The sequence below is a fragment of the Spodoptera frugiperda genome, chromosome 27 (assembly GCF_023101765.2).
Source record: "Spodoptera frugiperda isolate SF20-4 chromosome 27, AGI-APGP_CSIRO_Sfru_2.0, whole genome shotgun sequence".
Lineage (NCBI taxonomy): Eukaryota > Metazoa > Arthropoda > Insecta > Lepidoptera > Noctuidae > Spodoptera > Spodoptera frugiperda.
Window position 1 is genome coordinate 469,203 of NC_064238.1, and position 26,121 is coordinate 495,323.

Below are 26,121 nucleotides of genomic sequence, written 5' to 3' on the forward strand. Positions count from 1 at the left end.
ATGATGTGTGTATATTATATTTAGCTATAAACCGCTTCAGATACTACATCTTCTAGACTTCTAGGCACATCATCACTTGATATCGTTAACGACATTAACAAACAAGAACACTTGATGAGAAATACAGCGCGTTATATCTGTTCACAGTGCTGCAGTATTGCTCCAGTTCTAAAATAAAAGCTAAGTAGACTGCTTTTTCGGTTTTTCGAAAATTTCTCAGTAGTAGCACGGAGTAGTAACTATTACATGGAACTTATAACACAAATGTTGAAAAGTGGGTGGACATTGTACAGCGGCATTACGTATCGTAATGAGCACCTCTGTCTATCCTTTCGGGGATAAAAGGCGTGACGTTGCTCGTTGCTAACTCGCGATGCGTATTAAATAGTAACTCGACCTTTCATCACCGGCACGCCATTACCGTGCACTACCGGGAACGGGCCTCAACTCTTAACTCTATTCTAAAGACCGTGTCAATATTGGAGTGCGTGGTGTCGCCACTCACATAGCGTACAGTCACGTTCCTCGTTAGACGTACAATCACGACTCTAATGGCGTAGAGCCACGACTCGTATAGCGTGGTTTCAATAATACATCAAAACCAAAACGGACCGTTTTAGTTCCGATTTGATCCTTTGTCTATCAGTGTTGCATGATATAATTTGAAGCGGGAGGAAATCCAAACAAAGTAATGCAGATGCAATTTTTTAATTCAGTCATATCATATAAATATTAAACTATGCACGTATTGGTATATCTTGACTAGAGTCGTTCGTTTGAAACATATAAGTATATGAGTTCACAGCAGTCGTGCGACACTCGCACTCGTATGGCGAATGATGACGTATCTCACTGAGTAAGGCTTAACACATGACCTATAACTTCGTAATACAAAAATATCATTATACAAATATACTAAAACGGAGACTATTTCACCACCCCAGGGACAGATTTATTGGAACGAGGTAGCAACAAGTAGTCTGGCTGGAAGTCGCTCGGAGATGATAAAATAGCCCCCAACACAAGTTACTGTATAGTTCTGAGATATAAACATTAATGTTTGTTCTAACACAACTCGTAGTTACACACTCACAGGTTAAAGTTTATCATCGTTCGTTTCAAATCCAGAGTAACTTACAATATTAAGTACGGAGTAACTCCCAGTGAGGCTCGATATAAAAATACATCAACTAATTCGATAACCAGTAACTCTCGTAGCTATTACAAAAATAATGTCCTTTACATCTTGTGTACATGTCCTCTATTGAAACATAGTTGTGACGATCACATTCTGTATAACGTCCGGCCAGTGCTCACTGTCACTGGCTGAGATTACAACACTTACAAAATAATCTTAAACTAAGTTGTGACTAGATAGTTGCTCGAGTATTTGGTTCGCTTATGTAATTAAATAAATAAATAAATAATAAGCGTGCGGTTACTACATTACGATCCTCTTTCATCGATCATAATCTACATCGTAGCAGTCTTGTCTTACATGGAATGTTTTGGAGAAATAAACTTAAGAATTAACTTATTACATTGTCATTTTAGAATCAATTATACAACACATATCACTGTAAGAATGATAATAAATTTAAACGTGTTCCTTCAAATAAGCACAATGTTCGTCGAATTTAAAAAGCTTATTAGTTAGTTGAAGCGAGAATGTAGACAGAATAATACATATTGATGATATGTGTAGCGTGCCCTCTGTTGCACTACATGCTGCATGTTACATGTCGTATGTCAATAGTAAGTCAAAATAATCATAATGGTTGATAATATCTACCTGTGATCGACCAGTCCATTTGGCATTTACAATTCGTAAATTTATCTAAAACAATGTAAGGTAAATCACGTAAGTATAAATATAAATAATTATTAATAGTATCCTGTTCTACTAATTACGGTCTAGCAATATTCTGCGGCCTATCCAAATGTATCCCTGTTATATCTTACTTGTTTTATTATGAGGAAATATAAAGCAGGAAGAAACAAATTAAATTAACAATAATTATTATGTTTCGACTTATGTAATGGATTAAATGAACCCTGGTACTTGTTGAGTCTGTGTCATGTTTATTCCTTTATACATTTCCAGATTACGTTTGTAAGAAAATTTTTAGAACGACGTCTATGTGATCGAATATAAACAAACGAAGATCACTGCTATCTGATAATTTCTATGAGAAATTACGCGGAGGGACTGCATCGATCACAGGTGTAGAGCGCAAGCTTACTAGTAATATCAATGATCACATCACGACACCGAAATATTGATAACTTCTCGCCGCGATTGTAAGGCAATGCTCACACCCTCACGTACCGCAGTGGCAGACTTAACATTACACTCGTGTCGCGGAAGCCCGGGAACTCGAATATCTCTTTTGGAAGAACAATATGTAGGTCTAGTAGGTCGCCGGTAGACGCACCGGCTCAATTCAACAAATTATATCATGTTGGCAATATTCACTCCAAAAACAGTAATGCTATACTCATTTTAATAATAGTAAAGTAGATAAATTGGTTTCAATGTATACCAGAGATAGTGAAGTACCACTTATCGATAACTTGACTCGACTACTCACTAATCGATCAATCGGTAACAATAACCTCAGAATGGCATCTCTCACTTACTGTGAACAATCTGATAATTATATATTGAGTAACCCTTGAAGTTTACGCCCGAATACTGAAATGTTACTAATTTTTAAGGTGTTTTAAATATCGTGCCATATCTGTCATTTTGTATAGTATTTGTAGTGACAGACATATTTTCAAGAATGTTTTTAAATTGAGTCGTTTAAGTATTTGAACAATAATAGGTTAGGCACTTCAGCTGAGAGCAAGTGTTTGGAAGGAATATTGGCAACATCTGGCGACTGGTAGGTACTGGTCACACAAGTACCGCTGGACAATATCATGCGGAACATGTTTACTTATGGATAAGTGGAACGATGTCGATGTTTGTGCGTTAGTTCGCCGCACGGAGAGTCCGCGAGGGTGTCGTGGTCAGGCCGCTCCGCTCGAGCTCAGAACGTCAGCACCGGCTCCTCGCGGTGGTCCAGGATATCTGGAACCAATCACACCGTTCATTACATACTTGATCTCTTGCAATGTCTGTAGGATATCAGGTTAGTCAGGCAGCATCGCGATACCTTTGGCGATGGTCCACCACGGCAGCGTGACGTAGGTGAGGTACGCGTTGAGCGGCGTGGACTGCTGGCGCTTGCCCTCCTTCCACAGGTGGAACGTCTGCGTGAACCCACGCATCGCCCACAGCGGGTTGTACGCGCCGTCGTCCAACTCTGGGGACACGTCGTTACTCAACTACATGATAGTCAACGTAGAGAACTAAGCTGGATGTTTGGTGGATGTTACATTACTGATATGTCATGAGCAGTGGTGCGATACATCTCGAAATGTTTCTCATGGTAATGGTATGTTTACATGGTATATGTGAGGCATGTATGACAGCATTCCACATAAATATCACGTCTGATCATCTGGACGGATATACGAGGGGGGCGGGGTAGTGGGCCGCGCGCGGGACTTGATATAATAAAGGCTCATTTCACAAATACGAATTTTATAAAGTCTCTGATGTAACCAAATAAGAGCGGTTTTATTTAGATACGCAATGTAGTAGTGGGACAGTGGGCAGTGTCAGTGTGTAGCTGTGCAGGGCGCAGTACCGGACAGGTGTCGGCGCGGCACGTCGCACCAGTAGTACACGGCCGTGCCGTCCGGCGTCGTGCGGCGCGGCGGCAGCGCGGCCGTAGGGGGGCTCGCGGCCGGGGCCGGGCCGGCCGGGGCCGCCGGGGCCGCCGGGCCCGACACCTCGTGCAGGCACGCCGGCGTGGACAGGTCGCAGTCCGCACGCCCGCACACGGCCCGCATGGCGGCGGTGTCGCTCGGAGAGCTCGGGGAGCTCGCCTCGCTCGGCCGGGCCGGCTCACTCGGCCGGGCCGGTTCAGTCGGCCGGGCCGGCTCGGCCGCCCCCGCGGCCGGCGCCTCGCGGCCGCGACACTGGCGCGCCGGCCCCGCCCCACCCCGCGCCCCCGCGCCCCCTGCCTACACACAACACACCCGGATCACTACTTCTGTTCACTTCACCCGGTTGAAGCACTAATCCTACGCAGTGCTACTTATTGCCACCGTTCCTGCAGTTTATATCGTGTGTTTGTTTACACTATAAAACATAGAACGGCCGACTTGCACACAAACTCAAGGCACTAACCAACGCCTAGAACCCGGATGAGGTGAACACACACAAGTCCCCCACACGACCACCCCGCGAGCGACTACAGCGCGCGGCGCCGACGCCGGCGGCACTACGCGACACTCGACACATGCCACTACCCGCGCGACATGCGGTGACAACAAGCTGAGAAGCCACTGACAACAAGCGACATACAAAGCTGCAGCACTACCAAGCCAGGAACAAGACACGCGACATACATGCACACAATACTTATAATGTAACTATCTTGATATGTTTGTTCATCACAAGTGTCGAAACTGGTCATACACAAATGGACCGTTGACCGAGAACTTTCAACGAGTCTCAATGTCACAATAATCTACACAATCAAGTCCACTAGAGGCCTCATTACAATCGACAGCATTCCAATTGAGTTCTTCATGTAAATATATTAGTGTATTATTTATCTCTATGTCTCTGTTTTGTGCAATGTCTAGACTAATTCATATTTATGTATAAGAAGAGAGAGAGGCATCTCTTGTACAACTTCTTTCTTTAACCTTCCATATTGTTCTATTAATTAAACTACTTCAGAAGATTTCGGAAGTTACGTTTCATAGCGTTATAGTTGATGTAGCGGTGGCGGGCGATGAATATGTCAGTTATAATGATGTGAACAGTGTACGGGGCACGTACCGTCGCGCAGGTCCCCGGCCTCCACCTCGGCGATGCCGTTGACGAGGGAGTCCAGCCCCTCGTTCTCGGAGCGGCTCTTGTCGCGCGAGTCCCGCGTGCGCCAGCCGCCGCGCACGAAGTTGTTGATGTTGGCGCTCGGGTCGCTCAGCCGGCGCTGGAACACAACTCCACACGTCTTACCATCACACAATTTCACAAACGTACACTCACATCGATATTGTATGAGATACCGACCTGGTGCCTGTACATAAACATCTCCTCGGGGTCGTCGTCCCAGTCGCTGTCCCACATGTCCGTGGCGGACAGGCCGGGCTCGGAGGTGGGTGTGTCGAGCCCGGCGGCCCGGGGCCTGGACACCGCCATCTCGGCGTGTCCCTTGCCGCTGGGCCCCTTCATCCGCACGAACTCACACCGCGCCGCCGCCTTCCCACCCAGCAGCCCGAAAGACATGCGCTGCGCCACTTTCGTCGATAGGGACGTTTGCTGGAAATTGTTATTGTCCAAGTGAATAAAAAGTAGATGAATGTATTTGGATGCGAGTTTTGTAACGATTCAGACTGATCAAGTTGAGAGGCTTTCATAACTAAAGAAGATAATAACTACATCACCAGAACAAGAGCCGCAGACTATTGTTGCTGCGGTAATGTTTCACTGTAGCACCAACTCTAACTGCATTCACTTTTCATAAAAAAAGGAAAATTGTGCGTACAGTCGTTCAGCGCATATGAAAAGTCTGCTATTCACTATAGTATAACAATGGGCTTTGTCGAGCGGCAGCGCAGGCGTTTGTGGGAACTTCATTGTTTATTTTTAAACGCAGACAGCGAGCGGCCGCACGGCGTGTGTTGTGTAAACACACGGCACGCGCCGCGCCACTGCCGCGCGCCGCCCGCTCCAGGTCGCAGACATGCCAAGTCTCATTTAGATCACTTCTTTTATGTTTGTGTTAAACTGTCACTCGTGTAAACATCCGCATTTATAATACTTGTACGAATATTGGTTTGATCCAATCGAAATCATGGTGACAGAGTGTCTTGTACATAATAATCTGTCGATCAATAAATTAGTCAAAGTATTTAAGTCATTATACGGAAGTCAGAGGTCGGCGAATGAATTAGGATGCCCGCAGCTTTATGTGGACGTCCCCGAGGGGACACCGCGGTGGGGTTGAGTCGAGAAGTTCCACAGTTCCCTTAGTCCTTACTAAGTAAATGATTGCATAAAGAACTTCTAAATACACCATAATGAATTAGACATAAGCTAGAGCCCAGTTAACGCCACCAAGTGCTGGTGTCCCTCAATGGTAAACCGGTCGAGAGACTGAGTCACCTCGGTGGGCGGAGGCCGCGCCACCGCTGGGTTGTACCAGCACGAAGTGATACTAGTCTATTAAAAGACACGCGACTCAACTGAAACATTCCCGTCGCAGATTTCATCTTAACACCAATCCTGGTGACTCACTCAATAACAACTGAGGTGAGTTCTTAAAACATCTTCAATATTAATATCAAACTCAGTATTAGTACTAAGAAACGTTGACCACGGACTCTTTCTCCGGACTTTGTCCTTTACCGATCAGTCAGTAAAGTGAATCACACTGGCCTACAGAGTGCAGACGTTGGGAAGCGAACCCTTGGTGAAAGACGGTCGGTTGTCGACCCCGCGGCACCCGCACCTGCTGCCAACTCACCATTGTTCCCACTCGCGGCTCACGAACGTGATTCATCACAAAAGTTCTACTTTACAAGGAAGCCATTACACATTGTAATTCCAATATTACCTCCCCACTTCTATTTATAAAAATCGATAGCAAAAACGATTTACCTATGTAAACGAGTCGCAATGAATAATAAAGCAACAGAAACCAGTTTCCGGCGGCTAGTACTTCAGGGTCCTACATAATGACAGTCGTATTTTTTCCCACAGCGAGTAGTCATTAATGTCGGCGTGCTAAAGTGTCAATCCACCGGCAGTTGGAGAAGTACTTGACGCTAATTACCAGGGTACCGATTACTTCAACGTAAGTGCCACATAACTAAACTCGAGAGAAGAGTGCTATAACATTCCAAAAAGTCATTATATTATAATGGGGATTTCAAGCAGTTATATGAAACGTTTATTTTTTTAAGTAATTAAAAGATAGAGTAAGCAGGAACTATTTCCTGACAAGTGAGTGACAGAGCGGCGCGGCGGTGGATTCCACGATGAACCAGTACATCGTGGTTATAATAAATTTCATCGCCGTGTGAGGACGTCCAGCAGATTTAAGTGGGGCAGGCGAGGAAGCGCGACATCGCGTCGCCAATCTATATTTTCTTAATTAACTACTTCTAAGGCTATTCTCATCTATTTAATACAATCGCATCGTACTGAAGACATCAAACTTGATAAAAATATCTCATAAATCAGGTTTTATTTAGATTTTTGCTTTGCAACTATTTTCTTTTATACTTAGCAAAGCATGTGTAGAGGCACGATGTGTAGTGTATGGGCAGGGGCACTGGGGTGGGTGCGGGGATGAGATCACGCGACGCGTGCACTGATGTCAGCATCCATCGCGCCAGGAGTCAGCCTCGAGGGGTGCTGGCGCCACACGCGACCGCTACGTCACACGCAGCCGATAGGGTTACATTCACAGCTAACCACAACAATATTCTATTCGCTAACGTTGTGGTTATTTAGACATTTATTAATTACAACATCGAATAATAAAGAAACTAAAGCAAACATAATTTGGAACAAAATATTGGTCAGTGAACCAAATTACTAGTGCGAAGGAAAAGTAGCCGAAACCTCAAGATGAAAATAATGGCGGAAATTATTCCATCCCACTTCCTTCATGAAGATACAGCCACGTTATGCAAAGCAGCCCTACGGCCGGTGGGCGGCGGGGAGGGCGGGGAGGCAGCGTGACGTCACGCGCGGTACACGCTGCCAGCCTGTTTGATCAGCACAGACGCTGATCAATTAGTCTGCTATTATTCAGGCCTTGTTTATTTAACGCCTTCACTGAGCCGTCCTTCCTAATTGGTTATATTTTTATATAAATACACAGACGGAAAATTGTACCCAAAGTTGCACATTTTGAATTTGTCTATGTCAACTAATGCAAGAATTAACATTTTTTTTTTGTTTTTATTGTTTCTAATAAACAATTTTTGTCTTCTCTATATTTATTTTAATACATTTAATTGTAGCCTCTGCAAAAAGTTCCATAGCGTTTTATTTATCTCAGTTTGATAATTATTTCCACTTTTACAGTAAATTATTAGTGCCGTGCCGTCTGCTAATAAAATGCTGTACGTGTTTGTTTGATAGTTTATTGAGGGAAATTGTTAATTTAGATTTAAACAATATTGGCTCTAATATGCTGCCCTGAGGTACGCTAAAGTAATTAGGTGTGTACTGGAAGTATGTTATTTCATAATAATCTACTGCCCAAATATTATTGAAGGCCTTCTAAGGCTTTACCCGTAATGCAACACTCAATATGAAATGGTTTACAATACTATTTTCTTAGATATATGACGAGTACGGTAGATATCTGTAACAATTACCGTAGATAATTACTTCAAAAGTTCTTTTTACCACCACTAATACACACGTACAGATCTTAAAGCCTATCGCCGCATATCTCCCTTTAGAGAAGGCACAGATAATGGAACATCAAATGAATAGAAACGTGTTTTTCTGTTTTATAAATACGAGTATCGAAACCGCCCTGGTTTAGTAAGACGCGTGACGTGAGCGATTCAATGACCAGCTACCGGTGACGCCAACACTACGCGTGAACACTGCCAGTGTGGACATGGACACCCATCCGCTCCTTAACGATGTAACGGTCTTTATTGTACACAAATTGCAACCGACGCGCTACGTCGCCCGCGATCGGCATAACTTCACTACGCCCTGCGTTTGGTGGATTTTAATCATTCATTATACTTTATCTGTTGTGTGATTTCGATAATACATCCGTGTCACAAGTTCCCAAACATGGCACGTATGATAAGTGATAATAGGGGAGCGATACATGAGATGTGTTCTGTGGCAGCGATAAGGGTCCAAGGCCGGCGCCTCGAGACGTGGCGGCTGGCGCGCCACTGGCGACGGTTGCGCCCCATAACCCCGTCTGGCGGCTCGTAAACTCAGCCCGAGACGCGGATATTATATACAAACCAAATGCCACCAAATTACAGACAATCCATCAAATGCAGCAAACACCAAACTCGGGAATCGTTATCTTGGGAACTTCCGAGTTCGTATTTGTATACATCAGTATCTATTTCTATTTATGACGACGGTTATCCGATAATGTAAATCCGTAATTAAGCGATAATGACATAGATTTATTTATTTATTATCCATTATCGTACATCTATTATTTATAGAAACTAAGCAGATAAGCACATCTAAACATAATATGGTAGACGAGACCATCCGTTGAAAGATTTTACTTGACGCAGATTTTTATTTTTATCTGAGACCACAACTTGAGGTCAAAAATATATGCGCATGACGCACGTTAGTCAAATATGGAAAATAAATGACAACATTTCCGTGTAGCAAGAATATCGTAAAACTGCGCGACCTTCGTTTCCTCATTACTCATTCCGGCGAACTACACAATGTTCTAGGTTTCCACGACACGAAAACTTAGGCTCGCCTAGATACGACTCAACAGGTACTTGGAATTCGGGATTGAGCTTCTATCGTGGGATCGGCCATCACACTCCGTTTATCTACAATAATCTAGAACATTCGGAACGCCGCGAATACTTTGATTGATTCATGGCGTGCCGTCAATGTGAGTTTCTGCGATTGCATTTACCTATCTAACTAATTAAGCTCGTCATAAGTTGTGGACAAACGTCACGCCTGTAGTCCTGTACCATAACATAATCAATGCATACTTTCTGTAATGGCATCAACTACCTCGATACAGCCAGCAGACACGTACATAATATTAATAATATTATTAAAAAGTATTATCTAAATGGTTATTGTGGTCACAAGTATACGCGGATGTTTTCGCACAACATTACGACGAGCCGTGGCCACGTGTGTGACAACGTTTTATGTACAATCGCATAAAGCCGGTGTTGCTTCGAAGATATTATCTCAGATTTGAAGAAACAATAAAGTATTTGGATAAGGCGAATACATCATTTTTCCATTACGCAATAAGGCAGTTTATCGACGTAAAGGATTCGCCCGACCTGGCCCCAAGGTCACCGGCAGCGGGTACAGCCGACCGTGTCCACTTGTTGGGCTTCCTCCCATCATTACGTACACGAGCACTGATCACTATCGAAAATATTTTAATTGATTTCGACTTTAACGGGACCCGCGTTCGTGCAAACCAGACAATTAATTGTGTAATGGATACCTAAATGTAATTATACATTATATGTCATGTTTATAGCTCAGTGGCGTGCTGGTGGAGAGCCATCTGTCCAGCAATCGACGGAACCGAGCTCATGATGGGGCAGTTTCTAGAAATTTACGTTTATTTTAATACAAGATAAAAGAAAATTGTTATCTTACATGGCAGATTGTCAATTCAGCCACTCTTCCTTTGTGGGCGTTATGTTAAAATACAGCACATTTTCGCAATACATATGGCTTCATACACATATCAGAGTACGAAACGATATTACTCAACAAGCTTCAAAACAAACTGCGTCATGCATTAATTAAAACTGGTCACCGAACCAATGTCAGCCTTCACAAGAATTTAAATAAAATTAATGTAAGTATAGTACATACAAATAGAAGCTACTCAACATAAAGTAGACTTGATGGCTGGCTCCTGAATGAGAGCCTGCCGGCAGTGTCACGATGACAGGAGTGACGTCAGCAGCATCCAATCTCCGATTATTCCAAGGTACTAGATAACAGCTATCAACCAAGGCGCATATCGTAACGAAATATTCTGCACAAACTTTTATCTTTTTGCCAATGAATAGCAACTTTTCTATCCACTACATAAAGTGACTTGAGACAAGAAATAATTACAGAAGAACAAAGTACAAAAACTACGCATACCGACATTATACATAATTAAGATTCTTGTGTCGTGTCGACATCGATATATCTATCTATATAAGTGTGGGCTAAACATCTCGTAATCAATTTATTATAAACACCTGTTAACGAAGTCTACAACACGGAGTATTCCGAAATTATCAGGTATGGGTCAGTCTGGTCTGACGAGAAGACTTGCTTTTCGATTCTATCTATAAAACACTAGAAATCAGTAATTTATGTTAATTAATATTTTAAATCGTATTAATTAATCTGTATCATGTTCACCAAAATCGATTTGGTAGTCAAGCGGCCAAAACCTCGATTGTTCCGCAGAAGTTTCGAGAATCTATCAATCAACCAAACATATCAAGCCGAGAATAAGTAGTATAATGACTTATACTATTTGTTCTGTGGTACAATGATTTGGATAAACATTTAATCAGCTGATCAACAAGCCGCTTATAGCGCAGCATTAAACGAAAATCCTGACTTATGTACTTAACCACATGAGTACTTACACTCACACAGGTACAGCCAATCACGATAACCAACGAGTTCATAACTAGCACTCGCTAAATCCATTGATATAATATCAATGACAGCGGCTGCTATCTCTTTATTACATTCACACACTTGATTCAAGTATATCAGCCATATCAAGCCCAACATATGCACTCGGAGTTCAGCAACCCAGTCACAGCTCTTGAACATAAATACATCATTCATGTTGCAGTGTAGTTCTAGTTCGAGTTACACACACTATCCTCCCATGTGGGTCCATTGTCATGTCTAATTAGTGAAGGGAACCGTCCATACGATTCAGAGAAATAGGGACTTTGTAGATAATATTTTGGATAACTGGACTCCTTCTTCTACAATATGATTAACCTAAGTTAAACTGGTAAAACCTCAAAATAAAAATATCAATCAAATAAAATTTCATTGTTTCCACAATCCGAAAGTTCTACAATGACATTTTTTTTCAGTTTCCAAATTATCAAGATAGAAAAGATTTTTACGATTGACCTCGCAAAAAAAAATCTCTAATTTATTTGGGGATTATTTATGTTCCCTCAACGTTCTCCATTACATCTGACCTCTACAACAAGTGCTTATAGAATATGGAACGTGGTATTAAGTAATTAATTCGAGTCAAGCCACTGAACTTTCCAAATGTCAGGAGCGCAAGTTGGTCGGCGGCTTCATTAGTATTGACGCGGCAGGGCCGGGAACGGGGGCAGCCGGCGTCGGACCGGGAGCCGCACTAAATAACCCGTATCCGGCAATTAACAGCCGTGTCACTTGTTGCTGCGGCCGCGGCCGGTTCCTAACTCACCATACATTGTCCATTCTACTTACTCACTGATCCTGCGATCAAATTATCGGCTATACATGACTGACGAGATCACTAGACCAGGTTAAAGGCAGGCATGTGGTGTCTGTACAAACGTCTACGTCATGGGAAATGTTTACAACGCAATGTTTTTCTCAACTTACCCATAATTATTTGATTTTGATAAGTTATCAATTCGGTCGTAAATTAAATACATATTTATTTACGTTCACTTTAAAATGACAGAAACCAATCGATTATATTGTAAAACATGATAAAGGCCTTCGACATTTCGATTTGGCAATAATATAAGTTTAGCAAACATTTCAAGTAGCACGATTGCCAGGCTAGATTAGTGTTGAGTATGAAGTGGACTTACCCTGGAGTCGTAGACCCTGGTGAGGATGTCGTAGCGGATGGAGCCGAGGAATATGACGGCCTGCGGCGCGCAGCCGCGGCCCCGCGCCACCAGCTCCACGCACACCATCTCCCCGTCGCGCACCACGATGTCGCAGAACACCTGCACACACACACATCTACTACTGCTAATGCTAGTGCAACCCTCGCATAATCGTCAGTAAACACAGGAATTAACGCACTTCAGATCTCTTTGTTAAACGAATAGGGAAGTATTAAAAAAATTCTATGTAGGGAAATACTAGACAAAATCAATGTACACGGAAACAATATAACTAATTGCTAGTTTTGGCCATTGAGGAAGGAGGAATTTCTGGGTAACCGCAGTCGAGGCGTTGGCTAATTAAGAGCCGATTTTAATTATGTAAGTACTTACACGTTACCCGGCCTACTACTATTGTAGTAATATACTTACGTACAAATACCTAATGGATACATTAGGTAATGCTCCGCGTTAGTGACTATACAATGATATGAACATTTTTTTTACAAACAATTATTTTCCACGGTGAGATGGAGATTAATCTCCATTCGACCTATGATTTGTACAATACTTGAAAAAGAAAGGAACCTTAATTACATATAATACTTGAAAAAGATGCTATGAGCTGAAACGTACGCCTGCAACTGTAACTTTCGTCGTATACTATCTTCTTGTAATTTATCTTATCGTTAATTTGTATATTGCTAATTAAATTATATAATTTATTTCTGTGGTTACACACATAGACACAGGTTTTTTCCCTAATTTCTGTACATGTAATAAACCATTTTAAGTTATGAATATGCGCTACATTTAGTACTAGGTTTATCTATGGCATCATAAAGTATTTCTACCAAACACTGAATATTCTGGTGTTGGGCTTCGTATCTCTCCACAAATGTTTCAGCTGTAGCGCGAAGACGGCGCGGCGTTCGTTCACAGCTGACTTAGCAAGCATTGCGTAATGTGCTGGTAGGTAACTACTTAACTAGCGCTCACTTCGACCAACTCGACAATGAACCGAGGTGGAAATGTAATAAACTTGTTAGTTTAATGAGATGTCGCTAAATACGCACGCTAATTGTCTTCCATCTTGGACGAGATTATGCCTTAGCGTACCTTAAGTAATTTTGTAAGCTATCTACAGCCGGCATGATGTCATCACTTCCAGACGTAGATATGTTTACGAAAGATGATAGCTTATAATACGTATTTGAAATGTGTTGTGCTACAAAATGCATTTGCATAGATCATTTTATTGTGAAACAACTAAATGACCATGTGCACAGCAATAGAAAAATATGTAACAAAAGGCATTTTATATTTCCTTTTCAGAAACGTATTACGTAAGTATCGTTAACTTTGACTCAGGCAATAATATTAGTCAGCGACTCGCAGACAAGTGTCAAAAATATTCAAAGTGAATACAAAAAACAATTATACAGGCTGCGTCACCTTGGTGTGCACCTTCATTCCGCCAACAGACTGAATAAAACAATATAACAATGGAGGAGTCGTTAGCTACAGATACTGTTGTTTCATCTCGGCTTAGCGCACGAATGGCCACGATTATGTGATAACGACGAAGGTAAATCCCAGAGAATTCACTTGAGCTGTACTGACAACATTGTAACTAGCTCAAAGTCAAATAATTCATGTCAATTAGACCGATGTAAGCCGTTTGTGAACAAACTTACTTCAGATAAGTAAATAAATAGAAAGACACATTCATACACGCTTTTACTTAACTAACAGCCGAACAATAAAGTGCTGCAGGCATGCAGCATGCAGCTACAGGCATGCAATGAAGTGGAACCATTTTCAGGCGGTCGCTGCGGCCTGCGAGCTGCGATGATTGTGTGCTCAGGTGGGCAGCCGTCACAGCGCTGCTCGCAGACAACAGACAGTGACTCAGCAACTAAATTGGTTAATCATTTATTGCGTACTGAAACGATCAACCAATTTTACAATTCCTTCAATTCATTTTGAATATAATTCAACACAATTGTATAGCTTGTTTAAATGGTAGGTAAGGTGCAAAAGGTGATACAAAACACACAAAAAACTTTGTGTATCATGTTTTTGCAAAACTGGCGATACGAATATAGAATACTGCTTGATGTAGCCAGCAAACTATAATATACACCTACTACTACTTCTTTCAAGGCGTGTATAAATATTTCCTCATTCCTGAAATATTTCTATACTGGCAGCGAATCTACAGTTATTAAATTATTTAATCATTAATTGTTTAATGAATACATGGTTTTGTTAACACATGCCTTGATAATAATGATATATTTTCTCAGCTGTTTTACTTCATTAGATGAACTTACTAACTACGCTCATTTCCAACATTATCAAGTTTCCAGTAATGAGTCATTTGATCCCATTACTCATATCGAAGTTATTTGTGTGGTCGCTTCGCGTTCATTATAATTATAATTAATATAATTACACTATTTCCATATTCTCTGTTTCACAACTAGTGATCATCAATCTAAATCTCGTTCGGTACAATTTGCTTACTCGACGTCAATACGGGAGGTCGTGAGTTAAATCTAGTTCCATTTTATAGTGAAACAGCCGATACAAGTATAGCTCGTGGCTATCAATGAGCTGTCTGTATGTAGGTCACCAGATAGATCACATGTCTAAAACACAACCGATAAAACTCAAGGAGAGACCATTTTGAGGAACAACGACAACATCAATAATGGTCAATAAAGTCGACTACTTCCCCTGTGATGACTGTTATCATTTAAAAATAAATATTGACATTGCACATACTTCAGTACCATTTAGCAAAGTATATTTTGCGATACAAATAGCGAACCGATTCAGTGTTGTTAGATAAAGCATTGAAGAAATATGCAGTAGGAATAGTACTGGACTGTGTGCTAAAATTGTATCGCAGTTTGTGCTAAATGGGTTAATCTATGAAAGTCAGATAAAACGGAGCGCTGGCAATGTATTTACAAAGCTAGGATATGTATCAACAGCGGCGCTATTCATGCTCCTCTGTTCATTGTACGCGAGATGTATGCGCCGTCTGTTCACTTACACTGCGATTGTTGTCCCATTTAGCCACTTGGCATTTACCTGCACTTCACTATACTTTAGCCTTCGAATCTGTATAGATAAAAGGATTCTGGTTTTCCCGTAGCAACGATCTCCAAATAACACCAAAGTTTTTAGTACCTACTTGTGTTACGAGGAGGAAAATTAAGTTAGTGCGCTTAGTGGTGTGGTGGTTGACATCAAACTGCAGGAAAGGGCTCTGCCCTACGTATATTATAACTCCTACATGCATACAAAAGTATATTGTAAATCCTACATGCATGTAGGTATAGTGTAGTGTGTAGTTGTTTGTGTTGCATTGCAGCAGCTCTACAGCTCGCGGGGCAAGTCGTGAGAATGTAACACTACACCGCGCACCGAGCACCGGTCTATCTAGCCACCCGGGCCGCCCGGCCAAGGACTGCGCCTGCGCACACCGTTAACTCGTTATCCTTACACATTGCATTTACATAAATAATACTGATGATCGTATACACAACACCATCCGCAAGGAAACTTCACGGCAAATATTTAGGATTTACATACATACACGTATTTACTGCACTTTCTCTCCAACAAAACAATGTTTGCGTGTTTCGGTCGGACGCCTCCTTCGCGTGCCCGCAGACATAAGGCACCTAAAGATGATAATCTCACATCTACGGCTAAATAACACGTTTACAAGTTATCCGAGTATCTTATTACACTCGACACGATTGTGTCGACGTCAAGCAAGTTATATTGTCGTCGAGAACAATAAACGCATCATGTTATATTGATCGCCGCCCACTTCATCGACAAACGTATTTTGCTTGCCAACACAAGCGCAGCCGGAAAGATATCGATTACAAAGAAAGTGGTCAGTGAGTCACTGACACATTTTTCCGTAATCCGTATAAACGTAACAGTTTGAGTGCAGACGCACAGCAGGGGCAACTGTACTTGGCCAACAAAGAAGCGACCACGTACGCCTTCATTAACATGCTACTCATGCTGTAGAGTAACACCTCAACAGGCAAAAGGCCAGGGTTAGTACCAGACTCGTAGAACTATAGATGACATTAGAGGCAGGCTTTCCAGTATAAGACAAAACGTGTGATGTGATCGATAACCGGGTCACGCAGTGCACTAGCCCGATTTAATTAGCTATCGGTCCGCTCGCTCTCTTCCGAGCATCGCGTTCGCATACTGTTGCACAGATTCACAGATCAATACGATACAAACAATACAGCTATAAACGAAACGCTTATGCTGCGCTTCGGTTGATCTATTTTCATTACAAAACTAACACGTGTTTCGTGTCAAAAATGCCATTCATAGCACGTTATAACACTGTGAACTAATGGACGATTTACTTACGATGATCCGTAGATTCTCTCGAAATAAATGTTGCCAACTATTATTTGGAAAATGTTGGCACTGCATCTGAATGTACCTATAATTTTATGTTACCATGAATCTCGGAGGGGTTTCGCCAAGTAGTCGGCGGTGAGTGTGGTGACGTCACTAAAGTTTGCTATGATTCACCCGCGCTTGCAAATGATTAATACGATCTTTGTACAGTAACCACGCATCAGTGACGTAATGGCGTGCGCTTCTGTGAATACATGAATCAATGTTATTGTTTTTAATTCGTATCTTCATCCCATCCATAAACTTCGTGATCTAATTCATCGGACACTCCGCTACTGATATAACAGGTTCACTATGTGCTATTGGCGCGACATTAATTAATCGTCGTTTCCATTTATTTAACTAAATATAGTCCTTCCGTTATTACTCAGCTGAAGTGCATCTGCTTCCAAAAATAAATCCGATTTAAAACGTAGGCCCCTCTAGCTCAACCCACCGTGGGTTGACGTAAGCGCTCTAGCCAAAAACTGATATGGACAAAACACAATTGGGCCACCTGGAGCCTTTCCAAGTGACAAGCTAGCCAGCAAGTGCAATGTGAGCACAGATACTGGAATACACTAACCATATCATCGTTAGGAACATGGATGCTCCGAAAATTACATTAATTGGAATGACAACTAGACTTTGCACATTAGATAAGAGATATATGTATGTAATTGTGACTGCACGGTTGGCGCGGTGGCTGGGCAACTGGCTGCCGCGCAACGGGTAGCGGGTTCGATTCCCGCACGGAGCAACTCTTTGTGTGATCCACAAATTGTTGTTTCGGGTCTGGGTGTCATGTGCATGTGAACTTGTATGTTTGTAAACGCACCCACGACACAGGAGAAAATCCTAATGTGGGGCAACGTTTTTTAAAAAAAAAAAAAAAAAAAAAAAAATTTAACAAAGGAAACAAGTTTTTTGGTTGAGGTTTATGTAGGTACATTACACAATGTATATCGTGTGTTCCTTGTATTGAAACGTTGCTGGTTTTGTCAAAGTGTGCGTGTATATTAAAACAGACAAGACCTTTAGTTTAGCCTTTCATTGTATAATAGTGGTGTGGGTGCTGGAAGTAGGGCGGCGTGGCGCGTGGCGCGTCAACTCGTATAAACGATACGTGCCTGCTGACCTATTCACTGCGCAAACCATTTCACTAATCGGGAAATGTACACAGATTCCTAAGATGAGAATTACTCATCATATCCTACCAAATCAAATCAATCATAAGCCTACCACTCTTCTGATCTAGAAAACTGACTGATAGATAGATAAAATATCGTTGTAGGTTCCATACTAAGCACAACATGGCTGAGCATGTGACTTTTACATAGCGCGCATATTCTTATTGACACAATATTTAAATTTTCAGTTGTTTACAGTTGATAACAAATATTGAAAGTGTGATATAATAATCGAGGCTTGATACCAGAGGACAGATATCGGGTGCTCTCAACCAGAGATTACTGACTATATTATAATACAATAGACATTAACGTGTATTAACAGATATGACAGTAATTGCTAACATGTGTTTGATTCATAAAAATGTACAACAGTTGCCTCGTTATCATGTGTGGTGAACCAAAACTCTTATCGTGCATTCATACAATTAATTACAGAGATTCCTTTCTGAAAACAAAATGCGTAGTCCAGATATCGGATGGTATTTACTATTTCTTACTTTCGTTAATAATTTTTCGGACAACTACATATTGTATCTGAAAAAACTCTGGCTAAATAAGATGATCAAAAAGAAAAACCTCGTTTACTGTGGACACTGATACAAAACTCTTGTTTCTATGAGCACCAGCTAAACTGCGAGCTAAACAGTACAGCATGAATGATTAGACGCGATCAAACTCAGTGCCTTGTGTGAGTTAAGTGACTTGTAGGATTTAGTATTATCTTATAGAATGTATCTAGTATGTTGTTCATGATATCGGAGTTGGCACCGCCGCCGCTCCGCATATCGGTCATCGTGCGACGAAAACAAACAAACCGAGCGAGAGTGATCGTGCGCAAGCGCAAGGTCGCGCCCACCCTCGAGGAGACTGCGCACCATAAACCCGAGCAACACCGATGCGCTGTGCGCGCCCGCGATGCTAGGAATTACTGAATCTATTTGCTATACCAATGTATAAAAGAATTTGATTTGGCTAATCCGAGTGCCGCACCACGCCCGCCGCTCGCTTTGTTATATTTATTGCTATGCAGGAGTTTATTATTTGTACTTATTTTAGTTTTCCTGTAATCCTTTTAGATATTAAATTACTAATGAATTTATGTTGTACAGGTTAGGTAACAATTACTCATAACTCCGGTGACAGTCGTTTGGTTTCCTTAAGTTCCTATATTTGTAGTTTTAATTCTGTTTATTTTTTACTATCAGCAGTAAAAAGTAATGCAAATTACCCTCTCAAGGTTAAGTTTCAAGGACTTAGTGGAGCAATCTGTTTCATTACAGATACAGTCATTTCTACTAGAAACAGTACTTCCTACGTGTCTGTGTATCTACCTCAATATTGCAATGATTGTCTTGTATTGACTTTAGTGTCGTGGCTTCTGAAACCATGACGATTGAATACCTAATGAAGATAAGAAATGGCTTGTAATTCTGAAAATCTGTTATATTATGTTATAAATAAATTCACATTACAGAAAAAACCCATGAAACAGTGAGACTTTTACAATCGAAAAACCCAGTATGTAATATGTTGTACTGGGTTTTACGATTGTAAAATTTGGTGGCATTCCAGAGCACCACAAACGTACCACTTCTAGTTTGTTAGGATCTTCTATCAACGTTAAGAATATAGTCTACTGTTGTTCGGTTGTTCGTCAGTTGTTTCCATGGTTGGTACCTACTGTAGATTTTGGCTCACTGGGCTGTCTCAAGAAAACCGTTATGGATATCTGCCATAGAGCTGGAGTACTTCTTAGATAAATATCTCCGACTGTCACCGGGTTAAGATGAAGCAAACGATAAACACTCATAATCCTCTTCATTACGATTGTTTTATGACCATTAATAAAATATAATAATTTCTCATTTGTGCAGAAAACTCGGTTTAGTACCGCCTGCCTGACTGCGTGCGCGATATGATAACAATTATTCTAATTGTTAATGCGTACTTACAAAGTAAATCAATTGCTTTCAATCTTTGAGATTGGCAGATTACAACTTAATTGATTATTAGGCACTTTTTATCAACGTGACGTAATATTAACTTTGCTAATAACAACACACTTCCTTTCCTTTTACAATCAGCCCGATAAGTCGTCACCTGGTGATTGGCTTTCGATTCGGTAGATGTTCTGGCTGTGATACTGAAATAATGAGTAGTACACTGACCTCGTCAAAGTTGTCGACCATGAAGCAGATGTGGGGGTATGTCATCTCCTCGCCCTCGCCCTTGGTGTCCATCTTGCGGCGGCTCGGCGACGCGTACACCTGCACCGCAAACAAAGCTATTACCATCATAGCTTGGGCCCGTGTTACATACACTTATGAACGAATATCCAAACATTACGTGGGCATAATATAACTGATACGAAACTTTTTCGAACTTTTTGCCCGATGTTTGGTGACAGGTTGGTCTCCATTATAATGAGGCTTTCATAATCATGACTTCAACTGCCTCGTAACTCTTATATAGCATCATCTCCATTATCAGGCTGTTTCAGTCCTTTAGTCAACAGCCGCCCGTCGAATAGTATAAGTTAGCGGCGAGCACGTTTTAAGTTTTAATACATTTTATAACAGGACAACATTATTTCGAATCGAATACGACGATATTATTTCCTACACGCAGTAATTATTTCGTTACGCCACCTTATCCTAATAACAATTCGGTGTATTTGCCGATAATGACCGGATGTACTAGCTATGTACCTACAATTGAGATTATTAATCAAACACAAAATACATTTGTACTGAAAGCAGTAACTAAGCATACACATCGGTTATTTCATGAAGTATATGTATAATAGGTAATATTACTTGCTTTACACCGGATGAAATCTGGGATGGCCGCACAACTACGGCACCTTGACCTAATTTGATCTGTATCACATTGTCTGCTGCCTAATGCCTGGGTACTGCGTTACATGTAGTTAGTCACAGACACGGAATCTAAGTTGAAAAATAATTTCTATCCGTGTTTACTTGTAATGTTTGTAACAATTAACACGATTTCCATTATATTAGAACTTAAGCTAAGAGATACTGTAAGCAAATGTTAGTAAACCAAATAAATTACATAATTTCAAATGCCATTCAATGTGAACCAGTAGTTAAAAATGATTATGAGCAGTCAAGTTTTTTTAATTTTAGCATTGGATCTAACTCACGACTTTTAGTGAGTAGCGATACTGGTTTGATGTCTTTTTACAAGTTTTCGATGAGATACAAATAAGAAAAACTGATAGCTCTTTACTACATCAATCTTTTTTTTCTTCCTGTATACTAAATAATTTGGATCGACTGAACAGTATACAATATGTGGGTAAAATATCGTACATCTGATCCCTAACACACTGTCTATCGACGAGTATTAAACAAACCTTTAAATAAGTATGTTAATCAAGTAAGACGTTTAGCAACGTGTTTCAAATTAGAACCAGCCGGCAGTGGCCGTGCTAAGGGCACGTGTACTCGACTACTCGTAGGTACAATCTCCTAAACTCGTTCTCAGCCGGTTTCGATACCCCACCTCACATGGACATTCCTAACGGCTGTTGACGGAAACGTTGCGACATTGTTACCACCATCAACTTAATACGAAACACTCTGAGATGTGACCACAAACTTCACTCAATACTGGGTAGCTGCCTGAATGAGCCCACCTCACTATTTACACCTATTATGGAACACAAGCACAACAGGTCGCGTATTTTTAACTTAAATGAGTTTCACAGGATAGTCTTGATATTTCTATCAAGGACGGATTTGTTCCAATAAGATCATTACCTACTACAAATTTTACCAAAACCTTCAACAAGAGCAGGTTGTAAGGATATAACCTTCACATTGGTGATGATGTTCACTTCTCGACTGAAATCTACTCAAAAATGTTAAATCTTTCAATACGTGCACCTACGGTAATTTCATCAGATGATTCCCAAGTACCCACTTATCTCAAATGTTTGCTCTTAAATTCCTTCCAACATACGAATCCCTAAAAAATCAAATGGCGAGCCCTCAAGCGATGGCAATATTTCATTGATGACATTGTATAGCTGTGGCCGGCTTGTTTGTACCCGAGCGCGGCGTACCGACCGGCACCGAGTGCACCCGCACCGGCCGGGTAGTGGGGGGACTAGAACGTCTCGCTGTGACGTCACACCGCGCGTAATTGCTTCCATTGAGCCGAGCTTGCGCGAACATAGTCGACAACGCCCGAGCGCCGACGTACCGAAGCCAACCGGTGCTACATCTTTTCTAGTACGCGGTCGCCACCGTACAGTGAACACGCTCGCTTGCGGCGACGTAACCACTCGGATGATAAAATATTTTAGTGTTACCGCGTCTGAAGCCATCGCCATACAGTGTAGTGAACATCGAAGTGAATACTTATAATGTTGGTACAGTAACCTACGAAAACGATCGCTCTATTGTGGGTGTAATTCCGTTACGTTGCAGTGAGGTGTATATATGCATATCGTTTTCCATTTCGACCTCGTTTACGTGCCTGTGATTTTACTGGATGCGAGGCTGACTTTCCGGCTTTCTATCTGGCGCATATCAGAAACACGAGTGTCCAATCGATGAATCCCCGCGTTCCCGCTGAATGACGGCTCGCACATTGATCGGGTAAGTCCGAATATTGTGGGAGACGCTCCCTATAGCGAGCTTTCTATACGCGTATATAGAAAACAAGTCGCGGAACAAGTGACGAAAGAGAAATCAGTCTTCGGCGGCTATCTATAATCGTCTCGTATAATGACAAATTGCAATCTGGTGGGTCGCGCAATGTTCGCGAGAGCGGAGGGCGGAACACTCAGACTCGGACACGACCGCGCCGAGCACAACAAACAGCGGCGGCTAATTATTATTATCTGACAATAACGAAAGGAGGGGCGCCAGTGCCGGCTCGGCGGCCGCTCACTCGCGCCTCCCAGCCGTGCAATCATAACCCTCGGTCTTTGAACCGAACCTCCGTTGTCATTGTTATTTTGTTTACAACGTATGTTCTAGAATCAATTAAACTTGTTTAGTTACCTACATAAAATATGCGCGACTAAATTACGTATCAAACAGATCTAAAAATAAAATTCAGATAAGACACTACATCTCGTAAGGACATCACGAACAACGTTACTTTAATTTATACAGCAAAAGTCTCATGGCAATATGTTGATGGCTGGCGATTTTCATGATACTGACTTTAGACGGATGTAACATAACAAGCTTTTTTAACATAAGATGTATGTAACCTCGCAGTCACAGCAGAAAATATTACGATATTGGGAATGTAATATACTAATACACTGTTTTCCCTATATTTCAGGTTCGATCCAACCGAATGGTGATTGGATGACGATCTCATCGCGCTCCCCAGACAAGGAGCCGTCGCCACCAAAACAGATCAACTTCGCGGAGCCCCTGGTCGAGTCGGTGCGCGTGTACCTTGCCAATGAGCTACCGTCCAAGCAGCTAGCACTGGTACCGCGCGCGCCCTCGCCGCCGCCTTCGCCATCACCGCCTGCCACGCCGCCGCTCTGCGATGTCGACATAGCCTCGCACACCGCACACGAGGAAATCAAAGGAATCAATTTCGAAGCGCGCCTCAAGCGGAATGACCTAAACAACAACGCTTCACGACAACAGACCGATCGGCGACAGAACGGTGACATGCCCAGCCAAGCAGAGCTCATGCAGCGACAACCGCTGTTGGCGCGCACCGTCAAGACAGACGCGCCGCAGCCCACCACGGACGAGTCCGACCCCGACCAGGATCACTCGCCGCAACGCACGCATGCAGGGGACTTCATTGTAGAGATTCCACCCGGCGCTGTAAGGGAGGAGAGATACCCCAAAGAAATATGGAAAACTATTATATCATTCTTCTTCCTATTTTTATGCGTTTGTGTAAATATGATGTCACTGTCCTTAGTACACGAACGACTGCCAGACAGAAACACAACGCCACCGCTCAACGACATAATACTAGACAACGTCGCAGCACGAGACTGGGGCCTCGCCGTGTCCGAGTATCTCATCATGATATCGACGACAGTAGCCATGCTGGTGGTCGTCTTCCACAAGCATCGGTTCATCGTCGCCCGACGCCTGTTCTTCATAATCGGTCTGTTGTACCTGTACCGGTCGGTCACCATGTTCGTGACCGTGCTACCGGTGTCCAGCACCACTTACTATTGCAGCCCCAAAAGCAATAACACCACGCCACTACTGGTAATCAAGAGAATGTTCTACTTAATATCTGGCTTCGGGTTGTCAATAAACGGCAAGCACACGTACTGTGGCGACTACATATACTCAGGGCACACGATGGTCCTAGTGCTAAGTTACCTCATCGTAGCAGAGTACTCGCCGAAGAAGCTGTGGCCGATGCACTGGGCCATGTGGGGCTCGGCGCTGCTCGGCGTGTCCTTCGTGCTCCTAGCGCACGGCCACTACACGGTGGATGTGGTGATAGCGTATTACGTGACGACGCGGCTGTTTTGGACGTTCCATTCGTTGTTAGTGACGCCTCACCGCAGCGGCAACGGCTACAACCACTACATGATCCAGCGGGAGTGGTGGTACTGGCTGTTCACGTACCTGGAGCGCAACGTGCGCGGGCCGGTGCCGCGCCGCTACGACTGGCCGCTGCCGTGGCCGCGTACCAAGCTCTTCAGCCGGCTCAGCTAGTGACGCGCGCGCGCGACGCTGCCGCCGCCGGAACGCGTATGACGCTCACCTTTTGCGAGTGCCGTTTGAGGACCTGCAGCTCCTTGGGGCTGGTCCGCGTGCAGATGGCCAGCGTTAGCGTATAGTCGAACTGATGCACGATCAGATTAAGGTAGACCGTCTCCTCCCAGTCGATCTCTGGGTCTCCGATGGGCAATTTCTTGGAATCCTTGCGGAACACCTCGACGTCGGTCTGCGAACATAGCGGTCAGTGGTCAGTGGCAGGCGTCGGCGCCCTCGCCCGGGCGCACTCTATGTATATTCGGCTGTGCTTAAGTACGATCGCGTGAACCAAGTTGTGCGAGCGCTGCGTGTGAAATGTGATAATTCGCAAAGTGAGCATAATATTTATTTCCTCACGACTATCGCAAACTGTTCTATAGAAAGTGATGATTTCGTAACTGCTTTTATTGTTGAATATAATGTAAGATTTGATTTTATTTGACAAAGAACAATAATCGATCAATTATGTACTGTCGACTGTTGATGGAATTCTTGTTTTTGTAAATTGTATAGTTTATAAGTGGTTATAGAAAAACCTCGAATCAAAGTTGAAACTTACTAAGTATTTATTAGAAATATATATACTGTGATGAATGTATAGTTGGAGACGAGTGAATGTACTGCGCCCATGACACTGGGAGTGTCCAGGACATGGCGCGCTACAAGTACATGTAGTTGTTGTACCAGCAGCCTACTATAAGAAATAATATTTTTATATTGTTTAAAATAAAGTACATACTTAACTGTTGTTAATTCATACTTTTGTATTTTAAAATTAATACCATTTAGAATTTATAACATTCGTCATCATGGTGCTAAATTACAAAACAAATTAGCAACCTCCTTCGCTACCTAAGCTACACTTGTACAAGAGCTGTCGATATCTTACACTGCAGCACCGGCTCAATACTAGCCAGGAAACTGTAGCACAATGCTGCTATTCAACGACGATACTCATTCAATATGTCCGGGTGGACAGTATATTTACAAACAAGTCCCCCGCGATGTCTATATTTTCGAGACTATTGTGTGTTGACAGAGTTCTTGTATATCGTATGTATATTTTAGTATTGAACATAAAT

At 42.3% G+C, this 26,121-nt stretch overlaps 2 protein-coding genes and 1 long non-coding RNA gene across 6 annotated transcripts in view; 2 read left to right on the top strand and 1 right to left on the bottom strand.

Annotated features, from left to right (window-relative positions):
* The window catches only part of LOC118263361 (phosphatidylcholine:ceramide cholinephosphotransferase 2), a 78,969-nt gene extending 53,177 nt beyond the window's left edge, over positions 1-25,792 (top strand). The window contains exons 1-2 of one of the 3 annotated variants that reach the window (XM_035575293.2): positions 22,522-22,936; positions 23,634-25,792. In XM_035575293.2, the coding sequence (XP_035431186.1) occupies positions 23,660-24,997 (1,338 nt within the window). In that variant the 5' untranslated portion in view covers positions 22,522-22,936; positions 23,634-23,659 and the 3' untranslated portion in view covers positions 24,998-25,792. Of the gene's footprint in view, positions 1-22,521; positions 22,937-23,011; positions 23,551-23,633 lie in introns of those variants that run through there. The other 2 variants (XM_050705437.1, XM_035575292.2) reach the window with 2 other exon arrangements.
* The window catches only part of LOC118263362 (uncharacterized protein KIAA0930 homolog), a 32,194-nt gene continuing 6,765 nt past the window's right edge, over positions 693-26,121 (bottom strand). The window contains exons 3-9 of one of the 2 annotated variants that reach the window (XM_035575295.2): positions 25,047-25,229; positions 20,477-20,575; positions 12,643-12,783; positions 5,138-5,386; positions 4,904-5,057; positions 3,162-3,311; positions 693-3,076 (exon numbers count right to left, since the gene is read on the bottom strand). In XM_035575295.2, the coding sequence (XP_035431188.1) occupies positions 3,036-3,076; positions 3,162-3,311; positions 4,904-5,057; positions 5,138-5,386; positions 12,643-12,783; positions 20,477-20,575; positions 25,047-25,229 (1,017 nt within the window). In that variant the 3' untranslated portion in view covers positions 693-3,035. The remainder of the gene's footprint in view (positions 3,077-3,161; positions 3,312-4,903; positions 5,058-5,137; positions 5,387-12,642; positions 12,784-20,476; positions 20,576-25,046; positions 25,230-26,121) is intronic. The other variant, XM_035575296.2, reaches the window with a different exon arrangement.
* LOC126912599 (uncharacterized) lies at positions 5,614-8,071 on the top strand. The gene is made up of 2 exons (XR_007707295.1): positions 5,614-6,379; positions 6,830-8,071. It is a non-coding gene; the product is annotated as an uncharacterized LOC126912599 (long non-coding RNA).